This window comes from Tympanuchus pallidicinctus, unplaced genomic scaffold (genome assembly GCF_026119805.1).
Source record: "Tympanuchus pallidicinctus isolate F22 unplaced genomic scaffold, pur_lepc_1.0 scaffold137, whole genome shotgun sequence".
In the NCBI taxonomy this organism is placed as follows: Eukaryota; Metazoa; Chordata; class Aves; order Galliformes; family Phasianidae; genus Tympanuchus; species Tympanuchus pallidicinctus.
In genome coordinates this window covers 9,719-31,623 of record NW_026294656.1, presented here as the reverse complement: position 1 = coordinate 31,623, position 21,905 = coordinate 9,719, and the positions used below count along the sequence as shown (strand labels likewise).

Sequence of the window (21,905 nt, the reverse complement as noted above, 5' to 3'; positions counted from 1 at the left end):
GTGGTCAAGGCCAGGTTGGACGGGGCCCTGGGCAGCCTGGTTTAGCATTAAACGTGGAGGTTGGTGGCCCTGTGTGTGGCAAGGGGGAGTTGGAGATTCATCATCCTTGAGGTCCCTTCCAACCCTGGCCATTCTGTGATTCTTTGTGTGCACAGCATGCCTGCATCTCAGTGGCACCCGTTTAGGGGTGATGCAGTGGCTGGGCATCGCAGAAACGCTGCATCTCACTGAAATCTGTCATTTTCACTGTCTGTAGCTCCTTGACATCTCTGTGTCCAGGTCAGTGCCCAAGCAGGTTGTACCTGGGGCTGCTCTTGGCTCTGGCAGAGCGGAGCTGCGTGGAGGCAGAGCGCCGTTGAGGGAGGCAGCTCTGCTCTGCCAGCCCTGCGACCCCAACCCTAATCCTAACCCCAACCCCTAATCCTAATCCTAACCCTAACCCTAACCCTAATCCTAATCCTAACCCCAACCCCTAATCCTAACCCCAACCCCTAATCCTAACCCCAACCCCTAATCCTAACCCCAACCCTAATCCTAACCCCAACCCCTAATCCTAACCCTAACCCTAATCCTAACCCCAACCCCTAATCCTAACCCTAACCCTAACCCCAACCCCTAATCCTAACCCTAACCCTAATCCTAACCCCAACCCCTAATCCTAACCCTAACCCTAATCCTAACCCCAACCCCTAATCCTAACCCCAACCCCTAATCCTAACCCCAACCCTAATCCTAACCCCAACCCCTAATCCTAACCCTAACCCTAACCCTAATCCTAATCCTAACCCTAACCCCAACCCCTAATCCTAACCCTAACCCTAATCCTAACCCCAACCCCTAATCCTAACCCCAATCCTAATCCTAACCCCAACCCCTAATCCTAACCCTAACCCTAATCCTAACCCCAACCCCTAATCCTAACCCCAACCCTAATCCTAACCCCAACCCTAATCCTAACCCTAACCCTAACCCTAACCCTAATCCTAACCCTGCCCCTGCTCTTTGTGTCCATACTCCACCTGGGATCGCTGCCTCCTGCCCCGCTGCTGCCCTGCAGCTCGGTTACGGCTCTCCGCGTGCTGGGCGCTGTGGGAGCAGCAGGTGGAGGCAGAGCGCCGCGAGGAAGGGAGGCAGCGAGCAGCGCACGCCGCTCTGCTCTGCCAGCCCTGCGACCCACAGCCCTGAGTCACAGCGGGCGCCTCCCGTCCCGCGCCGTGCTCGGGGCAGCTCCTGGCGCTTCCTGCACGCCTTCACTCCGCAAACCCTCACCCGCGGTGCCACGTGGAGCCGTGGGCTCCTTCCGTGTGCATCAAAGCTTGTTGCAAAACAGACGTGGGGTGGAACGTTTTGTCCCTGCGGCGCAGAGCCTGCGGGCAGCTTCACCTCGTGCGGCACAGCGCGAGCCGTTCTGGGGTCGCTCCCGTTCGCATTGTGGCTTTGAAGCCCATTTCCTCGTGCTTGGTGTACAAGAGCCCACGGTTCTGGCACGGCTCCCAGCACGGCAGAGCCGTTGTTTGCTTTCTCACAGCTGAGCGGCCCCTGTGCCGCGCTCACCCGCTTTGTAGTCCGCGGTGGGAGAGGCAGCGGGGCGTGCGGTCACGCGGGAGGGATCTGCTGCTTCCTGCAGCGCTGGTTGTGAATTGCAACACCCCAGCGCTGAGCTGCAGGGAGCGGGGGAAGGAGGAGCAGCCCTGCACGGCGAGATCTGCTCGAGGCTTTGCTGTCTGCCCTCATCTGTTTGCAGCCAGGGGAGGTGTTAAGATCAGGAAATTCCACCCGAAAAGAGGTGTAAATGAGCCCTGATTTGCTTTCCTTGTATGCATTCATCCCACTCCTCCCTGCTGCCTGCAGGAATGCTTCTGGCATTCCCCCATCCACCCCCCCTGAGCACAGTGTGCTCCGGGACGCGGCCTTGCTGCTATCGGCCAGGAGAGCTCCCACACCCCGCGCTTTATCTCTTATGAACCTCTTAGGGCCAGCGCAACCTCGCTGCTGCCCTGGGGCTGTGCTCAGCACGCGCTGGTTGCCAGCTGCTGTTCTTGCTTTGCAGGATGGCTGTCCTCCGTGTACAAACAGCAGTGGTTTGCCATGCTGCGAGTGGAACAGGACAGCGACACTGGGTGCGTACACAGCAGGATTTGCTCTGCTTATTTCTCATAAAGACCACACGGTGCGGTGTTGTTTTTTGGGGTGGGGGGCAGCGGTCCCACATGGGCGCCACCTCGTGCCCACCTGGGATCCAGCGCAGCCCCTTGGCTGGAGGAGAAGTGGGGCAGCGCTGGGAGCGGAGCTCCGTCACCAGGCGCTGATCTGTGCCTGTTTCACCCAGCGGCAGCCAGCGGGGCGCTGTGCTGGTCAGGCCCGGCCTGTTGGCTCAGCCCCTTCACCGCGTGGTTCATTGCAACAGTCGGACCCCAAAATCTCTGGAGGCGTCCTTGGAGAGGGGGGCTGGGGGCTGGCAGTGAGCTGCAACCCACACAGGCGACGCTGGGAGCTCCTACGCATCCCAAGGCGTGCTGGTGCACTGTGCTGCTGTTCTGTTTGCTGGCAGGCCCCAAGAGATCAACAAGGAGGAGCTGGAGGGAAGCAGCATGAGGTGCGGGCGGAAGCTCGCGCAGGACGGCGACGTAAGTGTGCTCCAAACACGGGGGGCTGGGGAGGGAGAGCAGCCAGGACGGGGCTGGCTGTGCGCTGTGGCTCTGGGCGCTCCACGGCCGTTCCCTGCAGTACTGCTGGCGTTGGACCGGCTTCAACTTCGGCTTCGACCTCCTCATCACTTACACCAATCGTTACATCATCTTCAAGCGGAACACGCTCAACCAGCCCTGCAGCGGCTCTGTCAGCCTGCAGCCCCGGCGCAGCATCGCCTTCAGGTACCTCCCTGAGCACAGGACTGGGCTGACGAGGCCTTCCCTCCTGTGCTGCAAGGAGCCCCTTTGCGGTGGCAGAACAGGAGGGCGCTGAGCCCCTTCCCTGCCTCGCATCCGTAGGCTGCGCCTCGCCTCCTTCGACAGCAGCGGGAAAATAATCTGCAGCAGGACCACGGGGTATCAGATCCTGAGCCTGGAGAAGGACCAGGTAAGCTGGGGCGCTGTGCCCTGGTGCGGGATGCAGAGCAGCGTGCAGGGGGAAAGCTGGGCTGGGGTGCCGGGGGTCTCATTAACGTGGCTTAACGAGGTCAGAGCTGCGATGCCACTCCATCCCCCTGCACCAGTGGGGTTCCCCTGTGCTTGGGGGCGGAGGTGTTTCTTAAGGACTCTGCTGTTGCAAACTTAACGATGTGAAGGGAATGTCTGCTCGAGGGCGGCCTCCTCTCATGGCTGGGATGTGCGACGCCAACAGGCAGCACAGAGAGCTGGAGCACCTCTGGAACACTTTATGGGGGCCACCAAAGGGAGGCGAGCAGCTCTGGGGGGGGCAGTGCCGCGGTGCTGGGTGCTGGCACTGCTCACAGCTCCGTGTGCCGCCCCAGGAGCAGGTGGTGATGAACCTGGACAGCCGCCTGCTCGTCTTCCCCCTCTACATCTGCTGCAATTTCCTCTACACGTCGCTGGAGAAGAAGGCGGGCGGCACAGCGGCGTCGGAGGGCGCAGATCAGCACTGAGCATCAGCATCGCTGCAACCCGGAGCCCGTCCTGCATTGCTCCACCGCTGCAGGTGCCTGGAGCCACTCCACTGCCCCCCAGCACCGTGCTGGGAGCAGCTCACACATCCACCATGGGGGGGAACCCAGCCTGCTTTCGCTCAGGAACAGTGACCACGGAGTGCCTTTGCGCCGGCCCCTTGGGTGCTGAGGGCTCAGCGCCTTCGTTCCTTTGTTTATTTTTTTTAACGTTGGACTGTTGTTGGCGTTGGGAATTTACAGCCCAGTTTTTTGCATTCCCAGAGGGGACGTCGTCCGTCCTCTCAAAAGCGTCTTTTTGGTTTTTTTTTTTAATATTGTAAAAAAAAAAAAAAAAGCTTTAAAAACAAACAAACAAAAACAACCAAACCAAACCCCCTGCTTGGAGCTGATGATGAGGAGCGTGGGGGGAGGCAGCCCAGAATTGGGGTCAGGAGGAGGAACGCTGCCCGTCGCCCCCCCGCCTTGTGCCGTGGCTTCCATGGCTCAGCACAGCCCAGCAAACGGAGCTCAGTCGGTTCCACGTTTTTATTGGGGGGAGCCGAGGAGTACAACACCACCACCACACTGCCAGGGAAACCGGTACGAAAAGTACAAAAATAAGGAAGCCTCTCTATCTCTCTATCTATCACGGCTAAAAATAAATAGTGTAAACACGAGAGGAGAACAGCAGGCGCAGCTCCGCTGCTCGCAGCCCCACCGTCTTTGGCTTGGATCCGACTCGGGCCGGGGGGGCCGGGCTGAGCTCTGAGCGCCCCCCGGCTCCGTCCGTCCTTCCCTTCATTTGACAGCTGCGACTTCAGCTTCCCTTCTTCATTTCAACCCCGAGAGCGCAGTGCCGACGCAAAGGAGTCCCCTGAGAGCTCCGTCCTCCGTGAGCGCAGCTCTGCCCCACACCGTGCTCGGGGGCTGCATCCCTTCCCCCCATATTTTCCCTTCGGGGACAAGCAAAGCGCCCCCAGCCCGCCCCGCAATGTCGGGTTCTCCAGTCTGACCCCAAGGAAACGTTAAATTAAGGGAAAAAAACGACAAAGAGAAAGGAAGATTCGGTGCCACCGCTAAAGGACACGGCGAGGTGACGCGGGACCGCGACGCCAGGTGATGCAACGGGACCCCCGTCCCCAGTGCTTCCCCACCTGTGCGGGTGATGGGGGAAGGGGGGGGAAAACAGACCTGGGGGTGTCCAGGGAAAGGCCGGCCCTACGGGGCGGGATGCGGCATCAGAAGGCTCTGCATCCTTTGTGCCGTCGGGGGACACGTGAGTGGTTTGGGGTTGAGCGGGACACGGCCTCGGTGTCCCACGAGGAAAGCGAAGGGGGGAGGGCCCCGTGTGTGTGTGTTGTGTATGGGGGGAGGGAGCGGGGAAGGAATCGTCCGTCGGGCGCAGAGCTCTGGGCTCCGAGCTGCCCCTACCGCTGCCCGGCCTCGCGGATCCGGCACGCCACGGCCGTGATCAGCGCCGCTCCTTTGCCGCTGCCGTCCTCTGACTGCAGGAAGGTCACCTCGCAGCACGGGGACAGCTGCCTCACCGTGTCCTGCATGACGGCCGAGAAGCTGCGGGGGGGGGAGGAGGAGGAGGAGGAGGAGGAGGAGGAGGAAGCCATCAGAGCCGTCCTGCGGTGCAGCCGATGCCGTCCCACGCCAACACCCAACGCAATGTGGGAGTGCTGGGAGCCGGGCACGGAACACAGCCTGTGTTCTGCCTGCCAGCCCTGATTCAAGGCCAGCACCCAACCGGAGTCTCAGGGGCCTCCGTGCAGCCCCACCATGGAGCCCTGAGCCCGATGCATGATCCGCTATGGAGCCGTGAGTCCTTTGTATGCTCCACTGCAGAGCTCTGAGTGCAATGCACTACAGAGCCCTCAGCCCTTCGTATGCTTCACCATGGAGCCCTGAGCCTTCTGTATGCCCCGCTGTGGAGCCCTGAGCCCAGCGCATGCTCATCCCTGCACCCTTGGCCTCTGTGTGCGCTCCATGGGAAGGGGCAGAGCTTCACCGCAGACCCTCCTGGTGGGCAGAACCCCCGGCCGAGCTCAACCCACAGCCCACCTCCCTGCTCCTCCGTCCCCTGTGGGCACTCACTGTGGGTGCAGTTTGTAGAGCGTCCCATCCACGCCAACCGTCACCTTGAGGAAATCCAGCCCTCGATTCTCACGGATTTTATCCACCACGGCGGCCATTCCGGCCCCGCAGAGCTGCGCGGCGCGCCGGGCCACCACGGTGCACACCTCCTTAACGATGATGCTGTCGTCACACGTGCTCTCCAGGCCCAGATGCTGGAGGATGGAGCGCACCTGCAGCAGGGCCAGGCAGTCGCTGCGGGGCGGGGGGCACACGGTTAGGAGGTCTCCCCCCAGGTCCGGGTGTCCTGTGGCACCCGTGGAGCCGTGGCTTGCACCAACCGGAGGGACGCCCGGGGTGGATGCACTCCATTCCTCACACCGTATCGCCCTGGCTCTGAGCACCCAGGACCCCCCCAGAACGCAGCAGGATGGCCACAGTCACGTCCTCACCTTTCTATCTGGGACAGGAACTTTGTCTCAAAGATCCCCCTGGTCTTCAGGCGCTCGGAGATGCGGCCGCGGAACAGCAGCCCTCGCTTGGTGAAGTTGATCAGGATGTTGCGGACGATCTCCCCCAGGTACATCCCGCTGATCATCTTCTCAAACCTGGAGTGGGGACGGCAGGGCCGAGCGTTGACACTCGAGGGTGGAGGGGACAGCCCTGCCCAGCCCATGGCACCCAGCACCGTCTCTATGGTCCAGCACCATCGGGGCTCTGCAGGGCAGGGAGCGCTCCTCTCAGCCCCAGCGTTACCACCACGCACCTCTGCTTCCCAGGGTTGAGGGACAGTTCGTCCACAGCCAAATCAAACTCGGTCTGGATGTCATCCAAGCAGCCGTTGTCCCCAAACGCGCCCCACTCCATGTTGACACACATGCGGCCCTCGTCGCCCTCCACCAGCTCCACGTTCCGCATCTCCTCCATGTAGCAGGCGTTGCTGCCCGTTCCTGCGGGGGGGGAGGGTCTCAATGGGGCTCAGGGGGAGGGCGTCCCCCCCGTGGGGCAGGGAAAGGCGCAGCGCTCACCGACTATCAGCCCGACTTCGCAGTAGGGGTCTTCGTAGCCGCAGGTCATCATGGTGCCCACCGTGTCGTTCACCACCGCCACCACGTCCAGGTCGAACTCCTGGAAGGGAAGGGTTGGGTTGGGTGGTTTCCCACATGGAGATGATGGGGGGGATGGGTGGAGGGCAGCACTGCTCGGCTCCTAGCTCCAGGCTCTGGCAATCCACCCCCTGTGATGACTGAGGGCGGTGGCTGACATCCCAACGCTCAGCCCATTCGTTCCCAGCCCAATTAACGCCGCTGCAGAGCTGCCCCGCTCACCTCCCTGCGGTGGATGGCCTCCTTCAGCAGGCTCACCACGTCCTCCCCTTCGCAGCCCGTGGCTTTGAAACCCTTTGTCCACTTTAGGAGAATCCCCTGGAAGGAGAAAAGAGGGTCGGGGTGAGCGGGTTGGGCCAGGAGCGCCCCCCAGCCCCCAAATCTCAGGGACACACTCAGGATCCTGCCAGTGCCGGGCTCACCTCGTCCAGGTTGGTCTGCCTGCATGGGAAGGAGAAGGTGAAGCCCAGCGGGAGCGACACTCCCTTCATCCCCATGTACTCCAGGAAGTCGGAGATGCAGTGCACAATGTGGTCGAAGAGCTGGACGTGCAGAGTGAGGGCAGGAGGGCGCAGTCACCGCGTGTGCCGTGCACTGCAGGCTCCTCCACGTCCCCGCGGGCAGCGCTCCCACCCGTGGGATGCCGTCCTCCCTTTGTGGGGCGCCCCGGAGCCCCCTGACCCCAATCCCAGCAACGCCCCAAAGCCATCAGCGATGCTCAGAGCGCAACCTGTGCCGTTTCCCTGGTGGGGAAGTGATGCTCATCTGCCCTCGTCGGGTGTGTGGGGTGGGACGGCGGGTGGACTCACCTCCTCGCCTGTCCCCTGCATCACCTCCAGCGGGATGGAGTAGATCTTGTTGTGCATCTCCACGCCGCGCCGCATGCCGTTCCGCACCCGCACCAGCAGCACGCGGAAGTTCGTCCCCCCCAGATCCAGGGCGAGGAAATCTCCTTTTTCTAAAAGCCGGGAGAGGGTCGTGAGGAGAGAGAGCTCAACAGGGAGCACCGTAAGCACGGAGGGGAGAAACCACGGCGGAGAAGGTGGAGGTGCCATTTCCCAGCCAAGGGCGCTGCGTTGGGTGCGGGATCTTCTGGGGGCTCAGCATCGGACCCCAGAGCTGCTCCCCACCGAGGGGAACAACGGCGCCTCCGTGGCACAGACACTGGGAGCTCTGTGCCATACGCAGGACATGAAGGCGCCCTCACCTGTCCCGTCTGGAGTTGAGCACACGTATGTGGGCAGCATCTTCACTGTGGCCTCCGCGTGCGTATCCTTGCCCAGCCCCTTCTCCATCTCAACCCTCATCCTCCGCTTCACCTCCAGGAGCTGCTCGTGGCTCAGCTTCAGCGCCTCCAGGATCTTCTGCCGGGCCTTGTGCTGGGCTGCCAGCCTGTAGGCCACCGCCGTCACCATGGCCGCCCCTTTGCCGCTGCCGTCTTCCGACCTCACAAATCGGATCTCGCAGTCAGGCAGCAGCTTCCTCACTGTCTTATGGAGGCGTCGGGCAAAGCTATGGGAGAGGAGGAGGAGGAGGAAGAAGGCGGCTTGAGCGTGCCTTCAAAGGTCGCGTCAGACTCTGAGATGGCCCACGTGGGCTTTGGGATCCAGTGGAGGTGCCCACGGACCACCACAAGGCCAGATGAGATGGACAACAAATGGGATCCAGTGGAGGTGCCCACGGGACCCAGCACGAGGTCAGACCTCCTCTGTGATGGCCAACAAATGGGATCCAATGGAGACGGGATCCAATGACGGGATCCAACAGAGATGCCAACAGGGCATCATCGTGAGGCCAGACTTCCTCCGAGATGGCCAACAAGTGGCATCCAATGGAGGCGCCCGTGGGCCCCCACCCTGAGGCCAGACCTCCTCCAGCTCCCCGTTGCCTCGAGGACTTACTGAGGGTGCTTCTTGTAGACAGAGCCATCCACACCGACGGTGGAGCGCAGCCGGTCCACCCCCTTGTTCTCCTTGATGCGGCGCAGCACGGCGGCCAGCGTGGCCCCGCAGAGGTTGGCCGAGCGGGTGGAAACGATCTGGCAGATGCGGTGGGTGGCCAGGCAGTCCTCGTGGGACGGCTCCAGGCCCAGTTTGGTGAGGATCTCGTGGGCTTTCTGCAGCCCCTCTTTCTCCCTGCACACCGAAGAACAGAAGACGTCTGTGCCTGGAAATCCGCTGTGGGCCCAGCACTTCCCCCAGCTACTGGGTGGTGGGTTGGGACCCCACAAAGACACCCAGCCCCCGCTCACTTCTCGATAGCAGAGACAAATCTGGTCTCAAAGTGTCCAGTGGTGCGCAGATCCGAAGAGAGCTTTCCTCGGAAGAGGAGCCCCTCCTTGGCCATCTTCACCAGGATGAGGCGCACCAGCTCGCCCATGTACATCCCACTGATCATCTTCTCGAACCTCACAAACACAAGAGGTGCACAGTCGGACCCCCACCTTTAACCCCAACCGCGCCGCCCGTCTGCCAAATGGGAATTCTGTAGGACCGGGCTGCGGACATTAGGTGGTGGTGTTCCCTTTCATTGCTGATGGATTTGTTGGCAGGGGAAACGCGGATCGACAGCCCCGAGCGGAGGGCTGGCAAGGGAAGCGGGCGTTGGGTGGACGTGCCAGCCCGAATCCCACGCGGTCCCCGTTGGCGGGACGGAGGACACTGTGACCCAGTTAACTGGGACAACCCCTCCGGTCCCAACAATGGGAGGATGGGCAACGTGGCGCAGAGCAGAGCCAGGAATCTGCTTACAGCTGCTTGCCAGGGTTGAGCGAGCCCATGTCTATCTCATGGTCGAACTCGGTCCTGATGTCATTGAGCACGCCGTCGTCCCCGAAGGCACCCCACTCCATGTTGATGCACATCCGGCCCTCGTCCCCCTCCACCAGGTCGATGTGCCTCATCTCCTCCATGTAGCAGGCGTTGGTGCCCGTCCCTGCGCCGAGCACGGAGACCCGCTCGCATCGGAGGCCGCATCTCCCCCGTCCTCCCCAGTTACACCACGCAACCACCAGAATCCCTGTGCTCAGCCCCAGTTACACCACACAACCACCAGAATCCCTGTGCTCAGCCCCAGTTACACCACACAACCACCAGAATCCCTGTGCTCAGTCCCGCTCACCCACGATGAGTCCGACTTCACAGTTTTGGTCATCATAGCCACAGGACATCATGGTGCCAACAGTGTCATTTACCACCGCCACGATGTCGATGTCGAAGTCCTAAAATGGGGAAGGGGGCACTGAGTGCCACCAAAGAGCAGCGCAGCGTCTCCGCTTGCAGGGTGACGACGCGCGTTGCGTCCCGTGTGTCCCATCCTGGGATTTTGGGAGCTGGGACACCTTACCCCACGCTTCTTGATGGCCTTGCGCAGCAGGGACACCACGTCCTTCCCCTCCACGCTGCTGCACTTGAATCCCTTTGTCCAGTTGACAAGGATGCTCTGTGTTGGGAGAAGAGAGAGAAGGGGACGCTCAGCCGGACCCCACGCCACCACGTATCCAAAACTGCGCCTCAAGGTCAGAACCATCAACCCGCTGCTCAAAGTCAGGGCCACCAACACACAACTCAAGAACAGAACTTCCCCATCCATGTCTCAGGGTCAGAGCCACAAACCCACAACTCAAAATTAGAGCCAACCCACCTGCTCAAAGTCAGAGCCACCAACCCACAACTCAAAGTCAGTGCCACCAACCCCCAACTCAAAGTCAGAGCCACCAACCCACAACTCAAAGTCAGGGCCACCAACCCCCAACTCAAAGTCAGAGCCACCAACCCACAACTCAAGGTCAGTGCCACCAACCCCCAACTCAAAGTCAGAGCCACCAACCCCCAACTCAAAGTCAGAGCCACCAACCCACAACTCAAAGTCAGGGCCACCAACCCACAACTCAAGCTCAGACCCTCCAACACACAACTCAAGAACAGAACTCCCCCATCCATGTCTCAGGGTCAGACCTACCAACCCGCAACTCAAGGTCAGAACCCAATCCATGTCTCAAGGTCAGAGCCACCAACCCACAACTCAAAGTCAGGGCCACCAACCCACAACTCAAAATTGGAGCCAACCCACAGCTGAAAGTCAGGCCCTCCAACCCACGGCTCAAGCTCACTACAACCCAACCCACGTCCCAAGGTCAGAGCCGCCCAGCCTCCTCCAGCACAGGGACGGACACGGCTCTGCAGGCAGCCCCTCCCTCTTATCACTGCCATCGGCATCTGCAGCGGTTCCCACGTCCCAGTTTATGGCCACAGGCACGTGAGTCATCGGCTCCCTGCCGCCGGCAGAGGGACGTGACCTCAGCTCTTGGCTTCATGGAGCCCTGCAGCAAAACCGGCTCTGATGCATGCGGAGGGCGCCGGTGGGACGGGGTCTCACCCGTCACCGCAGTCATAGGAACACGACTTCCGGCACCTCGGAATGGAGCTGCAGACGTGCCGAGCCGCTGCCGTGCCGTGGAGCTGCCCACCAGCCGACCCCACGTGGGGCAGCCCTGGGAAGCAGGAGGCGGCGGTGTGCGATGTGCCCAGCGAGGTCGCTGGTGCCGATGTGGTGCTCGGCACGTCCCCGGGGCTGCCGGGCTGCAGGCAGCTGCTGCCCCATGCCTTCATCCAGCAGCAGCAGCTGCTCGCCGAGAGCACAATGAGGGAGAGGCACAGAGAGCTCTGTGTCCCATGGGAGCCACGGGGATCGCCGAGGTGGCCGCAAAGGGTCATTCACATGGCTGCGGGGCCACGTGGGGCTTTAGGGCCACGAGATGACTGTAAGGCCATGAGGGCGATGTAGGGCTGTAGGGTGGTGAGGGGCTGTAGAGCCACGAGGAGCTGTAGGGTCATGTAGGGCTGTAGGGCCACATGGGGCTGTAGGGTTATGAGGGGCTGTAGGGCCAAGAGGTGACTGTAGGCCTTCCCTCGGCCTCTTCTCTGCGCTGAACCCAAGGGACTTCCACTTCTCCCTACACACGTTGCCCTCACTCCCCTTCTCCATCCTCCTGGCCCGCCTTTGGATACCGTTAGATGCTTTTAGGTCCTTCTTCCGGTGCTCCAACGGCCCCCAGTGCTCCAGGTGTGACCCCACCGGGGCACAGCCACCCAATCCTGCACAGAACGTCACCCCTCGGCCCCCCACATCCCTCACCCACCTCATCCAGCTTGGTCTGGTGACACGGGAAGGAGAAGGTGAAGCCGAGGGGCAGCTTCTTCTCCTTGATGTTCAGCTTCTCCATGAAGTTGGCCAGGCACTCAGCGATGTGGTCAAAGAGCTGAAAGGCAACGGCTGAGGATGAGCAACGGTGACGTCTTGGTGTCTCGACAGACATCCCAGCACCTCAGAGAACATCCCAGCATCTCAAGGGACATCTTGGCATCTCGAAGGACGTCGCGGCGTTGTCTGGACTACTGCCCCCCTGTGGGTGGATCCTTTTGGGGAGGAAAACGGAGACGGGGGGAGGCCCACCTGCATCCCGCTGCCTCGCATGAGGTCCTCGTGGATCTCATAGATCTGGCTCTCCATCTCCACCTTCTGCAGGCCGTTGTCGGACACCTTCACCCGCAGCACGCGGAAGTTGGTGCCACCGAGGTCCAGCGCCAAGAAGTCTCCGTCCTCTGGGAAGAGAAAGCCAGGGGTGAACCCAAACTCAAACCACAGGGGTGAGCCCCAAAACCACGGGGATTAACCCCAAAATTCTACAGGAGCAAACCCCGAAACTCCACAGGAGTGAATCCCAAAACTCTACAGGGCTGAGCCCCAAAAGCACAGGAGTTAGCCCCAAAACTCTACAGCAGTCAGCCTCAAAATGATGGGGATTGGCCCCAAAACTCCACAGGGGTGAATCCCAAAACTCTACAAGAGTTAGCCCCAGAACCATATGGGGATGAGCCCCAAAACCACGGGGCTGAACGCCCAAATTCTACAGGAGTTAGCCCTAAAACCACAGGATTGAATCCCAGAAATCCACAGAGGTGAACCCCAAAACCACAGGGGCTGGCACAAAGGTTAGCCCCAAACCCACACGGATTAACCCCAAAACTCAACTGCAGCGAACCCCAAAACTCCATAGGGGTTAGCCCCAAAACCATGAAATCAAACCCCAAAACTACGCGTGTTAGCCCCAAACTCGACCGGGCTGAACCCCCAAACCCCACAGAGGTCACCCCAAAAACCACGGGGTGACCCCGCAGCGCTGCAGGTCCTGTAAGGTCACAGCACCAGAGCCATTCCCGTAGGCTGACGCAAGAATCCCAAGAGAGCTCTGCCAGCCCTTCCCCACGCTCTGCCCTTCCAAAGCGTCGCCCAGCGGAGGAGATGCTTTCGGAGGAAATCCGAGCTGCTCTGGGAACGCAGCCCAGCAACCCGCAGAGCTGCTGGCACGTGGCTGCAGGCCGGCCCCGAACCTCCGCGTGCATTTCGGCCCAGCAGGACGGGGGACAAGAGCGAGAGCTGCGGGTGGCGGAAGGTGGGGACAGAAAGCAGCGTTCGGTGGCACAGCGGTGTCTGAAGGGGGGATTGGGTGGGGGGTGTGTGGGGACACGTGGTGACCTCATGGAGCGTGCGTGACATCAGCGTGTGCGGGGACATGGGGACACGGATGGTGACTTCATGGGGCCTCCGTGACACTGGCGAGCATGGGGACATGGAGACATGGATGGTGACGTCATGGAGCCTCCGTGATGTCACTGTGCACAGGGACACAGGTGGTGGCTTCACGGAGCATTTGTGACATCCGTGTGTGCGGGGACACGGGGACACAGATGGTGACATCATGGAGCCTTCGTGACATTGGTGGGTGCAGACATGGGGACACAGATGGTGACATCATGGAGCCTTCGTGATGTCATTGTGCGCAGGGACATGGATGGTGGCTCCATGGAACCTCTGTGACATCGGAGTGCGTGGGGACGTGGGGACAAGGATGGGGACACAGGGACAGATGGTGGCTTCATGGAGTCTTTGTGACATCGATGTGCGTGGAGACACAGGGACACGGACACTGCGGTGGTGGCTTCACAGAGCCTCCAAGATGTCGGGGTGTGCAGAAGTGGGGACACAGATGGTGACTTCATGGAGCCTTCGTGACATTGGTGAGCATGGGGACATAAATGGTGACTTCATGGAGCCTTCGTGACATTGGTGAGCATGGGGACATGGACAGTGGCTCCACAGAGCCTTCATGATGTCTGTGTGTGCATGGAGATGTGGTGGCTTCACGTAGCCTTCATGACATCAAGGTTTGCAGGGACACGGGGACATGGATGGTGACGTCATGGAGCCTTCGTGACGTTGGTGGGCGCAGACAAGGGGACACAGACGGTGACATCATGGAGCCTTCGTGATGTCACTGTGCGCGGGGACATGGATGGTGGCTCCACGGAACCTCTGTGATGTCACTGTGCACGGGGACGTAGATGGTGGCTTCATGGAGCACTTGTGACATCAGTGTGTGCGGGGACATGGGGACATGGATGGTGACTTCATGGAGTCTTCATGACATCAGGGCTTGCAGGGACACGGGGACATGGATGGTGACATCATGGAGCCTTCGTGATGTCACTGTGCGTGGGGACATGGATGGTGGCTCCACAGAACCTCTGTGACATCGGAGTGCGTGGGGACGTGGGGACACAGACGGTGGCTTCATGGAGCCTTTGTGACACTGGTGTGCATGGAGACACGGACACTGCAGTGGCGGCTGCACGGCGCCTTGACGACGCTGGTGTTTGCGGTGGGGACGTGGATGGTGACTTCGTGGAGCCTTCGTGACACCAGTTTGCACAGAGACACGGCTGGTGACATCACGGAGCCTTGAGGACATCGCTGTGTGCAGGGACGTGGGGACAAGGACGGCGCCCGGGGCACGGAGCCAGGAAAGCAGATCCCAGCAGCCAAGGAACCTCGCCGTGCGCAGGTCGGAGCCGCACAGCTCCGGTTTCCACCCCACACCCCCGGAGGTTGGGGCTCCGGGCGCTGCCTCGCGCCGCGATAAGACGCAAGCAAACAGGAAAGCAAACAGCGCGGCTCACCGCCGGGGGCTGTTTGCTCTCTGCAAAGGGCCCAAAGATAAGCACTGCTTCCCTGCCCCTGCAGCAGAGCTGAGGAAAGCAGCGCCGAGGCGCACAGACAGCAGAGCTCGGCTCCTCTGGTGCGGAGCCGTGCCTCATCGGCATCTCAGGCCCACACCCTGCATCTCGTGTCCTTGCCCTTCATCTCGTGTCCTTGCCCTTCATCTCGTGTCCTTGCCCTTCATCTTGTGTCCTTGCCCCACATCTCGTGTCCTTGCCCTTCATCTCGTGTCCTTGCCCTTCATCTCGTGTCCTTGCCCTTCATCTCGTGTCCTTGCCCCACATCTCGTGTCCTTGCCCTTCATCTCGTGTCCTTGCCCTTCATCTCGTGTCCTTGCCCCACATCTCGTGTCCTTGCCCCACATCTCGTGTCCTTGCCCTTCATCTCGTGTCCTTGCCCTTCATCTCGTGTCCTTGCCCTTCATCTCGTGTCCTTGCCCCACATCTCGTGTCCTTGCCCTTCATCTCGTGTCCTTGCCCTTCATCTCGTGTCCTTGCCCTTCATCTCGTGTCCTTGCCCCACATCTCGTGTCCTTGCCCCACATCTCGTGTCCTTGCCCCTCATCTCATGTCCTTGCCCTTCATCTCGTGTCCTTGCCCTTCATCTCGTGTCCTTGCCCCACATCTCGTGTCCTTGCCCCTCATCTCATGTCCTTGCCCTTCATCTCGTGTCCTTGCCCTTCATCTCGTGTCCTTGCCCCACATCTCGTGTCCTTGCCCTTCATCTCGTGTCCTTGCCCTGCATCTTGTGTCCTCCCCCTACATCTCAGCCTGACCCTCTGCTGCGTAAGCCCTCTCATCCAGCATAATCCAGGAGGTGACGCCGACCCTGGAGGTCTGAGCCCTGCAGAGCACCCTGTCCTGGCCGGGAGGAGAGGCAGCGCGGCAGCGATGCTTTGGGATCGCTGTGTTGGGGTTGCTCCAAATGATGGCTCGGCAGCTGCTGGGAAGGATGGCTGTGCTGGGCCAAGCGTCCTCATGCAGAGTGCGGCCGGACGCACGGCTGTGAGTGGGGCAGGAACACCGCGGGTGGGGGTGGGTGAGTTTACCACGGCAGGGCTGGACCTACACCATCTTTAAGGACCCGTCCAACCCAACCACCCGATGGTTGTGTGAGCTTTAAGGACCCTTCTGACCCAAACCATCCCATGGGTCTGTGACTTTGAAGTCCCTTTGAACTCCTCCATTCAGTGGTTCGATGCTCTTTAAAGGACCCTTCCAACCCAACACTCGATGGCTCTGTGACCTTTAAGGACCCTTTCAACCCAAAACTCGCTGGCTCTGTGATCTTTAAGGACCCTTCCAACCCAACTCTCGATGGCTCTGTGACCTTTAAGGACCCTTCCAACCCAACTCTCGATGGCTCTGTGATCTTTAAGGACCCTTCCAACCCAACTCTCGATGGCTCTCTGACCTTTAAGGACCCTTTCAACCCAAAACTCGATGGCTCTGTGATCTTTAAGGACCCTTCCAACCCAACACTCGATGGCTCTGTGATCTTTAAGGACCCTTCCAACCCAACTCTCGATGGCTCTCTGACCTTTAAGGACCCTTCCAACCCAACACTCGATGGCTCTGTGATCTTTAAGGACCCTTCCAACCCAACTCTCGATGGCTCTGTGATCTTTAAGGACCCTTCCAACCCAACACTCGATGGCTCTGTGATCTTTAAGGACCCTTCCAACCCAACACTCGATGGCTCTGTGATCTTTAAGGACCCTTCCAACCCAACGCTCGATGGCTGTGATCTTTAAGGACCCTTCCAACCCAACACTCGATGGCTCTGTGATCTTTAAGGACCCTTCCAACCCAACTCTCGATGGCTCTGTGACCTTTAAGGACCCTTCCAACCCAACACTCGATGGCTCTGTGACCTTTAAGGACCCTTCCAACCCATCCATTCCACGGCTCTAAGCTCTTCAAGGACCCTTTCAACCCAATCATCCCACGGCTCTGTGATCTTTCAGGACCCTTCCAACCCATCCATTCTACAGTTCTACAACTCCCTGATTTCCCAGCTCCCAGCGTTCTTCGCTTTTCCCCCATCAGGTTTCAGAGGACCCCACAGGAGGCTTCTGGGAGCGTCTGCACCCAACGACCGCACCAGGAAGTCGTTCGGCGTCGGATGCACTGATGGGAGCCCAAAGTGGAGCCGTGCCCCCCCGGCCAAGAGGCGCCGGTCCCTCGGGGAGGATGAGAGGCGTGTGGGAAGGGAGCAGAAAGGCGGCGTTGTCAGCTGCCTCCTCTCGCGCTCCCCATGGCGTTCAGCGCTAATGAGAAGCGACGATCCGACCCGTGACCACCGCATCCCGCCAGCACGGCGCACAGGAGGGCCGCCCGCAGCCCACGGCCACCAGGAGCCCCTCGGTCTGAGGGAGACCCCCACCCCGGCTGCACCCAGCCCAGAGGGGCGCGAGCTGCCCCACGGCGCCGTACCTGTGCCGTCTGGGGTGGACCTGACGAAGGAGGGCAGCATCTTGACGGAGGCGGTGGGGTTGGTGTCAGCACCCAGCCCCTTCTCCATCTCCTTGCGGAAGCGTTCGGACACCTCCTGCAGCGTGTCCTCGGAGAGCCGCATGTGGTACAGGTACTTGTCCACCTGTGGGGCACGGAGGGGCAGCGGGTGAGCAGTGGGGCTGGGGGACGCGGGGACGACGCAGCCGCAGCTGGAGGGTGGCAGCGGGTGGCCCACAGCAGGGGTGAGCGTGGAGAACCGCTGCCAACACCCGGAGCCGCTCTGCAACTCAACCCCAAGGTGGCCCAAGAGGAATCCAGCCCCACAGAGGCCAAAGAGGCGTCCAGCCCCACAGTGGCCAAAGAGGCGTCCAGCCCCACGGTGGCCAAAGAGGCGTCCAGCCCCACGGTGGCCAAAGAGGCGTCCAGCCCCACGGTGGCCAAAGAGGCGTCCAGCCCCACAGTGGCCAAAGAGGCGTCCAGCCCCACAGAGGCCAAAGAGGCGTCCAGCCCCACAGCAGCTCAACACAAGTCTGACTCTACAGGCAGCCCAAGAGAAGCTCAGCCCTACAGGTGGCCCAAGAGAAGCCCAAATCGAAGGCAGCCCAAGAGAAACCCAGCCCTACAGGTGGCCGAAATGAAGCTCAACCCTACAGATGGTCCAAAAGATGCTCAACCCTGCAGGTGGCCCAAAAGAAGCCCAAACGTGGGGTGGCCAAAGAGGCGTCCAGCCCCGCAGTGGCTCAAGACAAGTCCGACTCCACAGGCGGCCCAAGGGAAGCTCAGCCCTACAAGTGGCCCCAAAGAATGAATTCTACAGGCGGCCCAAGGGAAGCCCAGCCCTACAGGCAGCCTAAGAGAATCCCAGTCCCACAGGTGGCCCCAGAACCCCCACCTGCAGGCAGCCAAACACGCTGGCACAGCCCAGCTCAACCTCCGCCACCCCAAACTGGGGTTGGATCCCCGGCCGTGGGGCTGGGAGCGACGCCTCTGTCGGCGGGACGCAGCGCCCTGCAGGGGATGCCGGTGGCGAGGATTCGGCGCTGGGCCCCGCAGGGATGGCGGCCGCGTGCAGCATCAGAGCAACTCGGAACGGAGCGCCTCGTCCCTGAGCCGGCTGCCAGCTCCCATCCGAGCGCGGCAGGGACGGACGGACGGCGGGAGGCGTGCAGACAGACGGACGGCCAGGCCGAGCCCCGGCCCCATGACCCTTCCCTACCCGCTAATTAAAGGGCAGCGGCCAACTCAGAAGGAAACCCCACCCACGGGGCTCAGCTCACCTGTCTGCACGCACGTACGGCTCCGTCCCCCCTGCGCCCCCCGCGGCGTCACCAGGCGCGGGGTCACCTTCCCTTAATCCCCAAAGCCCTTTTAAACCCGGGATCATCTTCTCCTCCAAACTCAGCGCCCATCCCACCCGGCTCAGCCGGGTCAGGGCACCCAGCACCCACTTCCCACCCCTCCCCCCCCGGCCTTTTCCCCTCCCCCTCCCCATAGGAAGGGCGCCGCTTTTGGTTCCGTTTTTTGTCTTCTCTCCGCAGCAGCGCTGCCACCCCTCCCATCTCCAATCACCCCCCCGGGGCCCCACAGTTGCAGAAGGAGCCGAGGCTGCGCTTTTCGGGGCGGATTCTTTCACTTTTTGGCGTGGATTCTTTCGCTTTTTGGCACCGGGGGAAGACAAACAGCTCTTATGCATGAAAACCGCATCCGGGCCCGAAAGGCTTTAACCCCGAGCTGCACAGAACCCAAAGCACCGAGCGTGGGAACCTCCCCCCCCCCCCAGACCCCCTCCCAGCTCTTACCCAACCCCTCACCCCATAAAACCCCGCAGCTTTGGGGAGCGCTGACCCCATTCTCCCATCCCGGAAGGTGACGAAGGCCACGCCGCCGCCGTGACCCCGCAGCCCCACATCCTCACCACCCCACGTGTGCACGCTGTGACCCCACAGCGCAGCCGAGCCCCCGTGACGCAGCCCGGAGTCACTTCCAGCCAGGCTGAGTCACCGCGTTCCTGCTCGGCCGGTTCCTCCTCCCCAGCCCTGCACCCAATTTCTCGGCCCCATCCATCCGTCCTCAGCCTCATCCATCCAACCCATCCCTGCCTGGCCCCACTGACCCTTCCTCAGCCCCGCTCCCCATTCCTCAGCTCCATCCATCCGCCCATCCTTCCTTGGCTCCGCTCATCCTTCCTCGGCCCCACTCACCCCTGCCCAGCCCCACTCACCCATCCTCAGCTCCACTCACCCGTCCATCCTTCCTTCGGCCCCATTCACCCCTCTTCAGCCCCACTCGTCATTTCTCAGCCCCACTTCCTCTTCAGCCCCATACGTTCATCCCCAGCCTCACTCACCCTACCTTGGCCCCATCCATCCATCCTCAGCCCCATCCATCCACCCATCCCTGCTTGGCCCCACTGATCCTTCCTCAGCCCCATCCATCCATCCCCAGCCCCATCCATCCTTCCTCAGCCCCACTCACTCATCCTCGGCCCCACTCACCCATCCTTCCTCAGCCCCATCCATCCATCCATCCATCCATCCATCCATCCATCCATCCATCCATCCTTCCTTCCTTCCTTCCTTCCTTCCTTCCTTCCTTCCTTCCTTCCTTCCTTCCTTCCTTCCTTCAGCCCCATTCACCCCTCTTCAGCCCCACTCCCCCATCCCCAGCCCCATCCATCCCTTATCAGCCCCATTCACCCTTTATCAGCCCCGCTCACCCACCCCCAGCCCTGCCCACCCTTCCTTGCCCCCCATCCTCATCATCCTCAGGAGATGCTCTTTAAATCTGCCCCCAAAATCCCTCAAGGCGATGGAAGGAGGAATCTGTGTCTGTCTGTCTGTCTGTCTGTCTGTCTGTCCCACTGCTGGGATGAGGAGGGGCCGTTCCCAGGACCCCGCAGTCACACAGCCCCTATTGGGGGTGGGGGGGGGGGAAGAATGAAGACAAGTCCGGGAGAAGGAGAAGGAAAGCTGACAGCCCCAGTGTTTGTGCTGGGAGTCATGAACTTGCCGCTGGCTGTCAGCCACCCCGCTGTCACCTCAGCTGAGTCACCCCACTGTCACTTCACCCCGCTGTCAGCCACCCCACTGCCATCCCATTGCTTCCCCGCTGCCCCCAGGACCCGACGAACCCCCCAGGAGCTCAATGAGGGGCACGTGGGGCCGCCCCCCCCCTCCCGTGCAGGTTGTGGGTTTTGGGTTCTGTCCCACCTTTGGGGCATTTCGGGATCCGCGCCCCCCCCCCCAAATTCGGTCTGAAAACGCGACCCAACGGAACGGAACCAACCCGCAAAGCCCGCATTTCCCGCCCCATCGGATCCCCCATAGCGCAGCTCTGCCGTGCGGCGCCGACCCCCCCAGCCCCAAACACCGACCCCCCCCCCCCCAAAACACCGCTTCCATCCCCGCACCCCCCCGGCACTCCGCCGCCCCGTAACCGGACGGAGCCGCACCGCAACGGCAGCGCCTCCGGACCCCCCCTTCTCTTCCCCCCCCCCTCCCGGCGTTACACAACCCTCTCCACGTGCCCCCCCCGCCCCCCCCCCCCCATCGGAGCTCCTCGGGCACTTTCGGCACTTCTTTTTTTCCTTCCCTCCCCCCCGCGCCTTTTCTTCACTTCCTACCGAACTCGGCCAGCGTGGCGCTCCGCTCTCCTCTCCATCTTCGCCCCCCCCCCCCCCCGCGCCCCCCCATAGGACCCCACAGGAGCCCATAGGACCCCCATCCCCCCCCCCTCCCGCCCCCCGCCCCGCATCCACCACGCGATGCTCCGTCCGAACAAAGAAGCCGCGCTCAGCCCAGGCGCCGCTCCGTTCCCCGAATCGCACAGCGTTTCGCCCCCCCGCATCCCTCAGGACCCCCCCGGCCCGGCCCGGTCCCCCCCCGCCGCGGGGCCACGCAGGGACACGCGGGGCACGTCCCGCACGGCGGCAGCGCTCAGCCCGCCCACGGCCACGCGGGGACAGCGCCGGCGCCGCCGCTCTTTTTTCCGCCTTTCTTCCTCTTTTCTTCCATTTCTTCCTCTTTTCCCTCCGTTTTTATCGCCCCCTCCCCCCCGTTTTTACTTTCGTTTTCTTTTTTCCTATTTTCTTCTCCTTTTTTTGCCCCTTCCCCCCCTTTTTTTTCCTTGTTTCATTTTTTCTCCTTCCTCTTTTTCCTCCTTTCCTTTCCCCCTTTTTTTCCCCTCTCCCTTTTTTCCCCTTTTCCTTTTCTCCCCCGATTTCGTTTTCGCTTTTTTCCTTTCCCCTTTTCCCCTTCCCTCGTTTCCCCTTCCCACTTTTCCCCTTCCCACCTTTCCATTTTTCCCCACTTCCCTCCTTTCTCTCCCCCTTCCTCCCTCTTTCCCCTCCCTTCTTTTCACCCTTCCATCCTTCCCCTCTTCCGACACCCCCTCCCCTTTTCACCTCTCCATTCCTCCCCCCGCTTTGCCCCCCACTTCCAACTCCCCGCTCCCCCCGCCCACCTTCTGCGCCTGGTCGTGGTTGAGTTCCGTGAAGAAGTACGCGAGCAGATGGGACGCGATCATGTCGGCGGTGCGGTGCGGTGCGGAGCGGTGCGGTGCGGTGCGCCGATCCCGCCCGTCGCGCTGAGCCTCATTGAGGAG

At 61.4% G+C, this 21,905-nt stretch overlaps 2 protein-coding genes and 1 long non-coding RNA gene across 4 annotated transcripts in view; 1 reads left to right on the top strand and 2 right to left on the bottom strand.

Annotated features, from left to right (window-relative positions):
• GMCL1 (germ cell-less 1, spermatogenesis associated) overlaps window positions 1-4,289 on the top strand; it is an 11,127-nt gene extending 6,838 nt beyond the window's left edge. Inside the window, exons 10-14 of the mRNA XM_052673710.1 lie at window positions 2,051-2,120; window positions 2,552-2,627; window positions 2,728-2,873; window positions 2,991-3,078; window positions 3,473-4,289. Coding sequence (XP_052529670.1) covers window positions 2,051-2,120; window positions 2,552-2,627; window positions 2,728-2,873; window positions 2,991-3,078; window positions 3,473-3,604 — 512 coding nt within the window. The 3' untranslated portion in view covers window positions 3,605-4,289. The remainder of the gene's footprint in view (window positions 1-2,050; window positions 2,121-2,551; window positions 2,628-2,727; window positions 2,874-2,990; window positions 3,079-3,472) is intronic.
• LOC128076272 (hexokinase-2) lies at window positions 4,132-21,905 on the bottom strand. 2 transcript variants are annotated; one of them, XM_052673708.1, is made up of 18 exons: window positions 21,765-21,905; window positions 17,283-17,445; window positions 12,244-12,392; window positions 11,930-12,049; window positions 10,135-10,230; window positions 9,910-10,009; window positions 9,540-9,723; window positions 9,041-9,196; window positions 8,691-8,924; window positions 7,997-8,301; window positions 7,599-7,747; window positions 7,212-7,331; window positions 7,012-7,107; window positions 6,712-6,811; window positions 6,450-6,633; window positions 6,136-6,291; window positions 5,705-5,938; window positions 4,132-5,176 (listed from the first exon to the last, which is right to left on the bottom strand). In XM_052673708.1, the coding sequence occupies exons 1-18, from the start codon at window positions 21,825-21,827 to the stop codon at window positions 5,032-5,034; spliced, it is 2,754 nt and encodes a 917-aa protein (XP_052529668.1). In that variant the 5' UTR covers window positions 21,828-21,905; the 3' UTR covers window positions 4,132-5,031. The 2 variants fall into 2 exon arrangements, with proteins under 2 accessions (XP_052529668.1, XP_052529669.1); XM_052673709.1 differs by lacking the exons at window positions 11,930-12,049; window positions 12,244-12,392; window positions 17,283-17,445; window positions 21,765-21,905 and adding an exon at window positions 10,432-10,510 and having other exon boundaries at window positions 10,135-10,324.
• LOC128076274 (uncharacterized) lies at window positions 15,495-17,259 on the bottom strand. Its single transcript, XR_008204339.1, has 4 exons — window positions 16,679-17,259; window positions 16,387-16,554; window positions 16,177-16,218; window positions 15,495-16,092 (listed from the first exon to the last, which is right to left on the bottom strand). It is a non-coding gene; the product is annotated as an uncharacterized LOC128076274 (long non-coding RNA).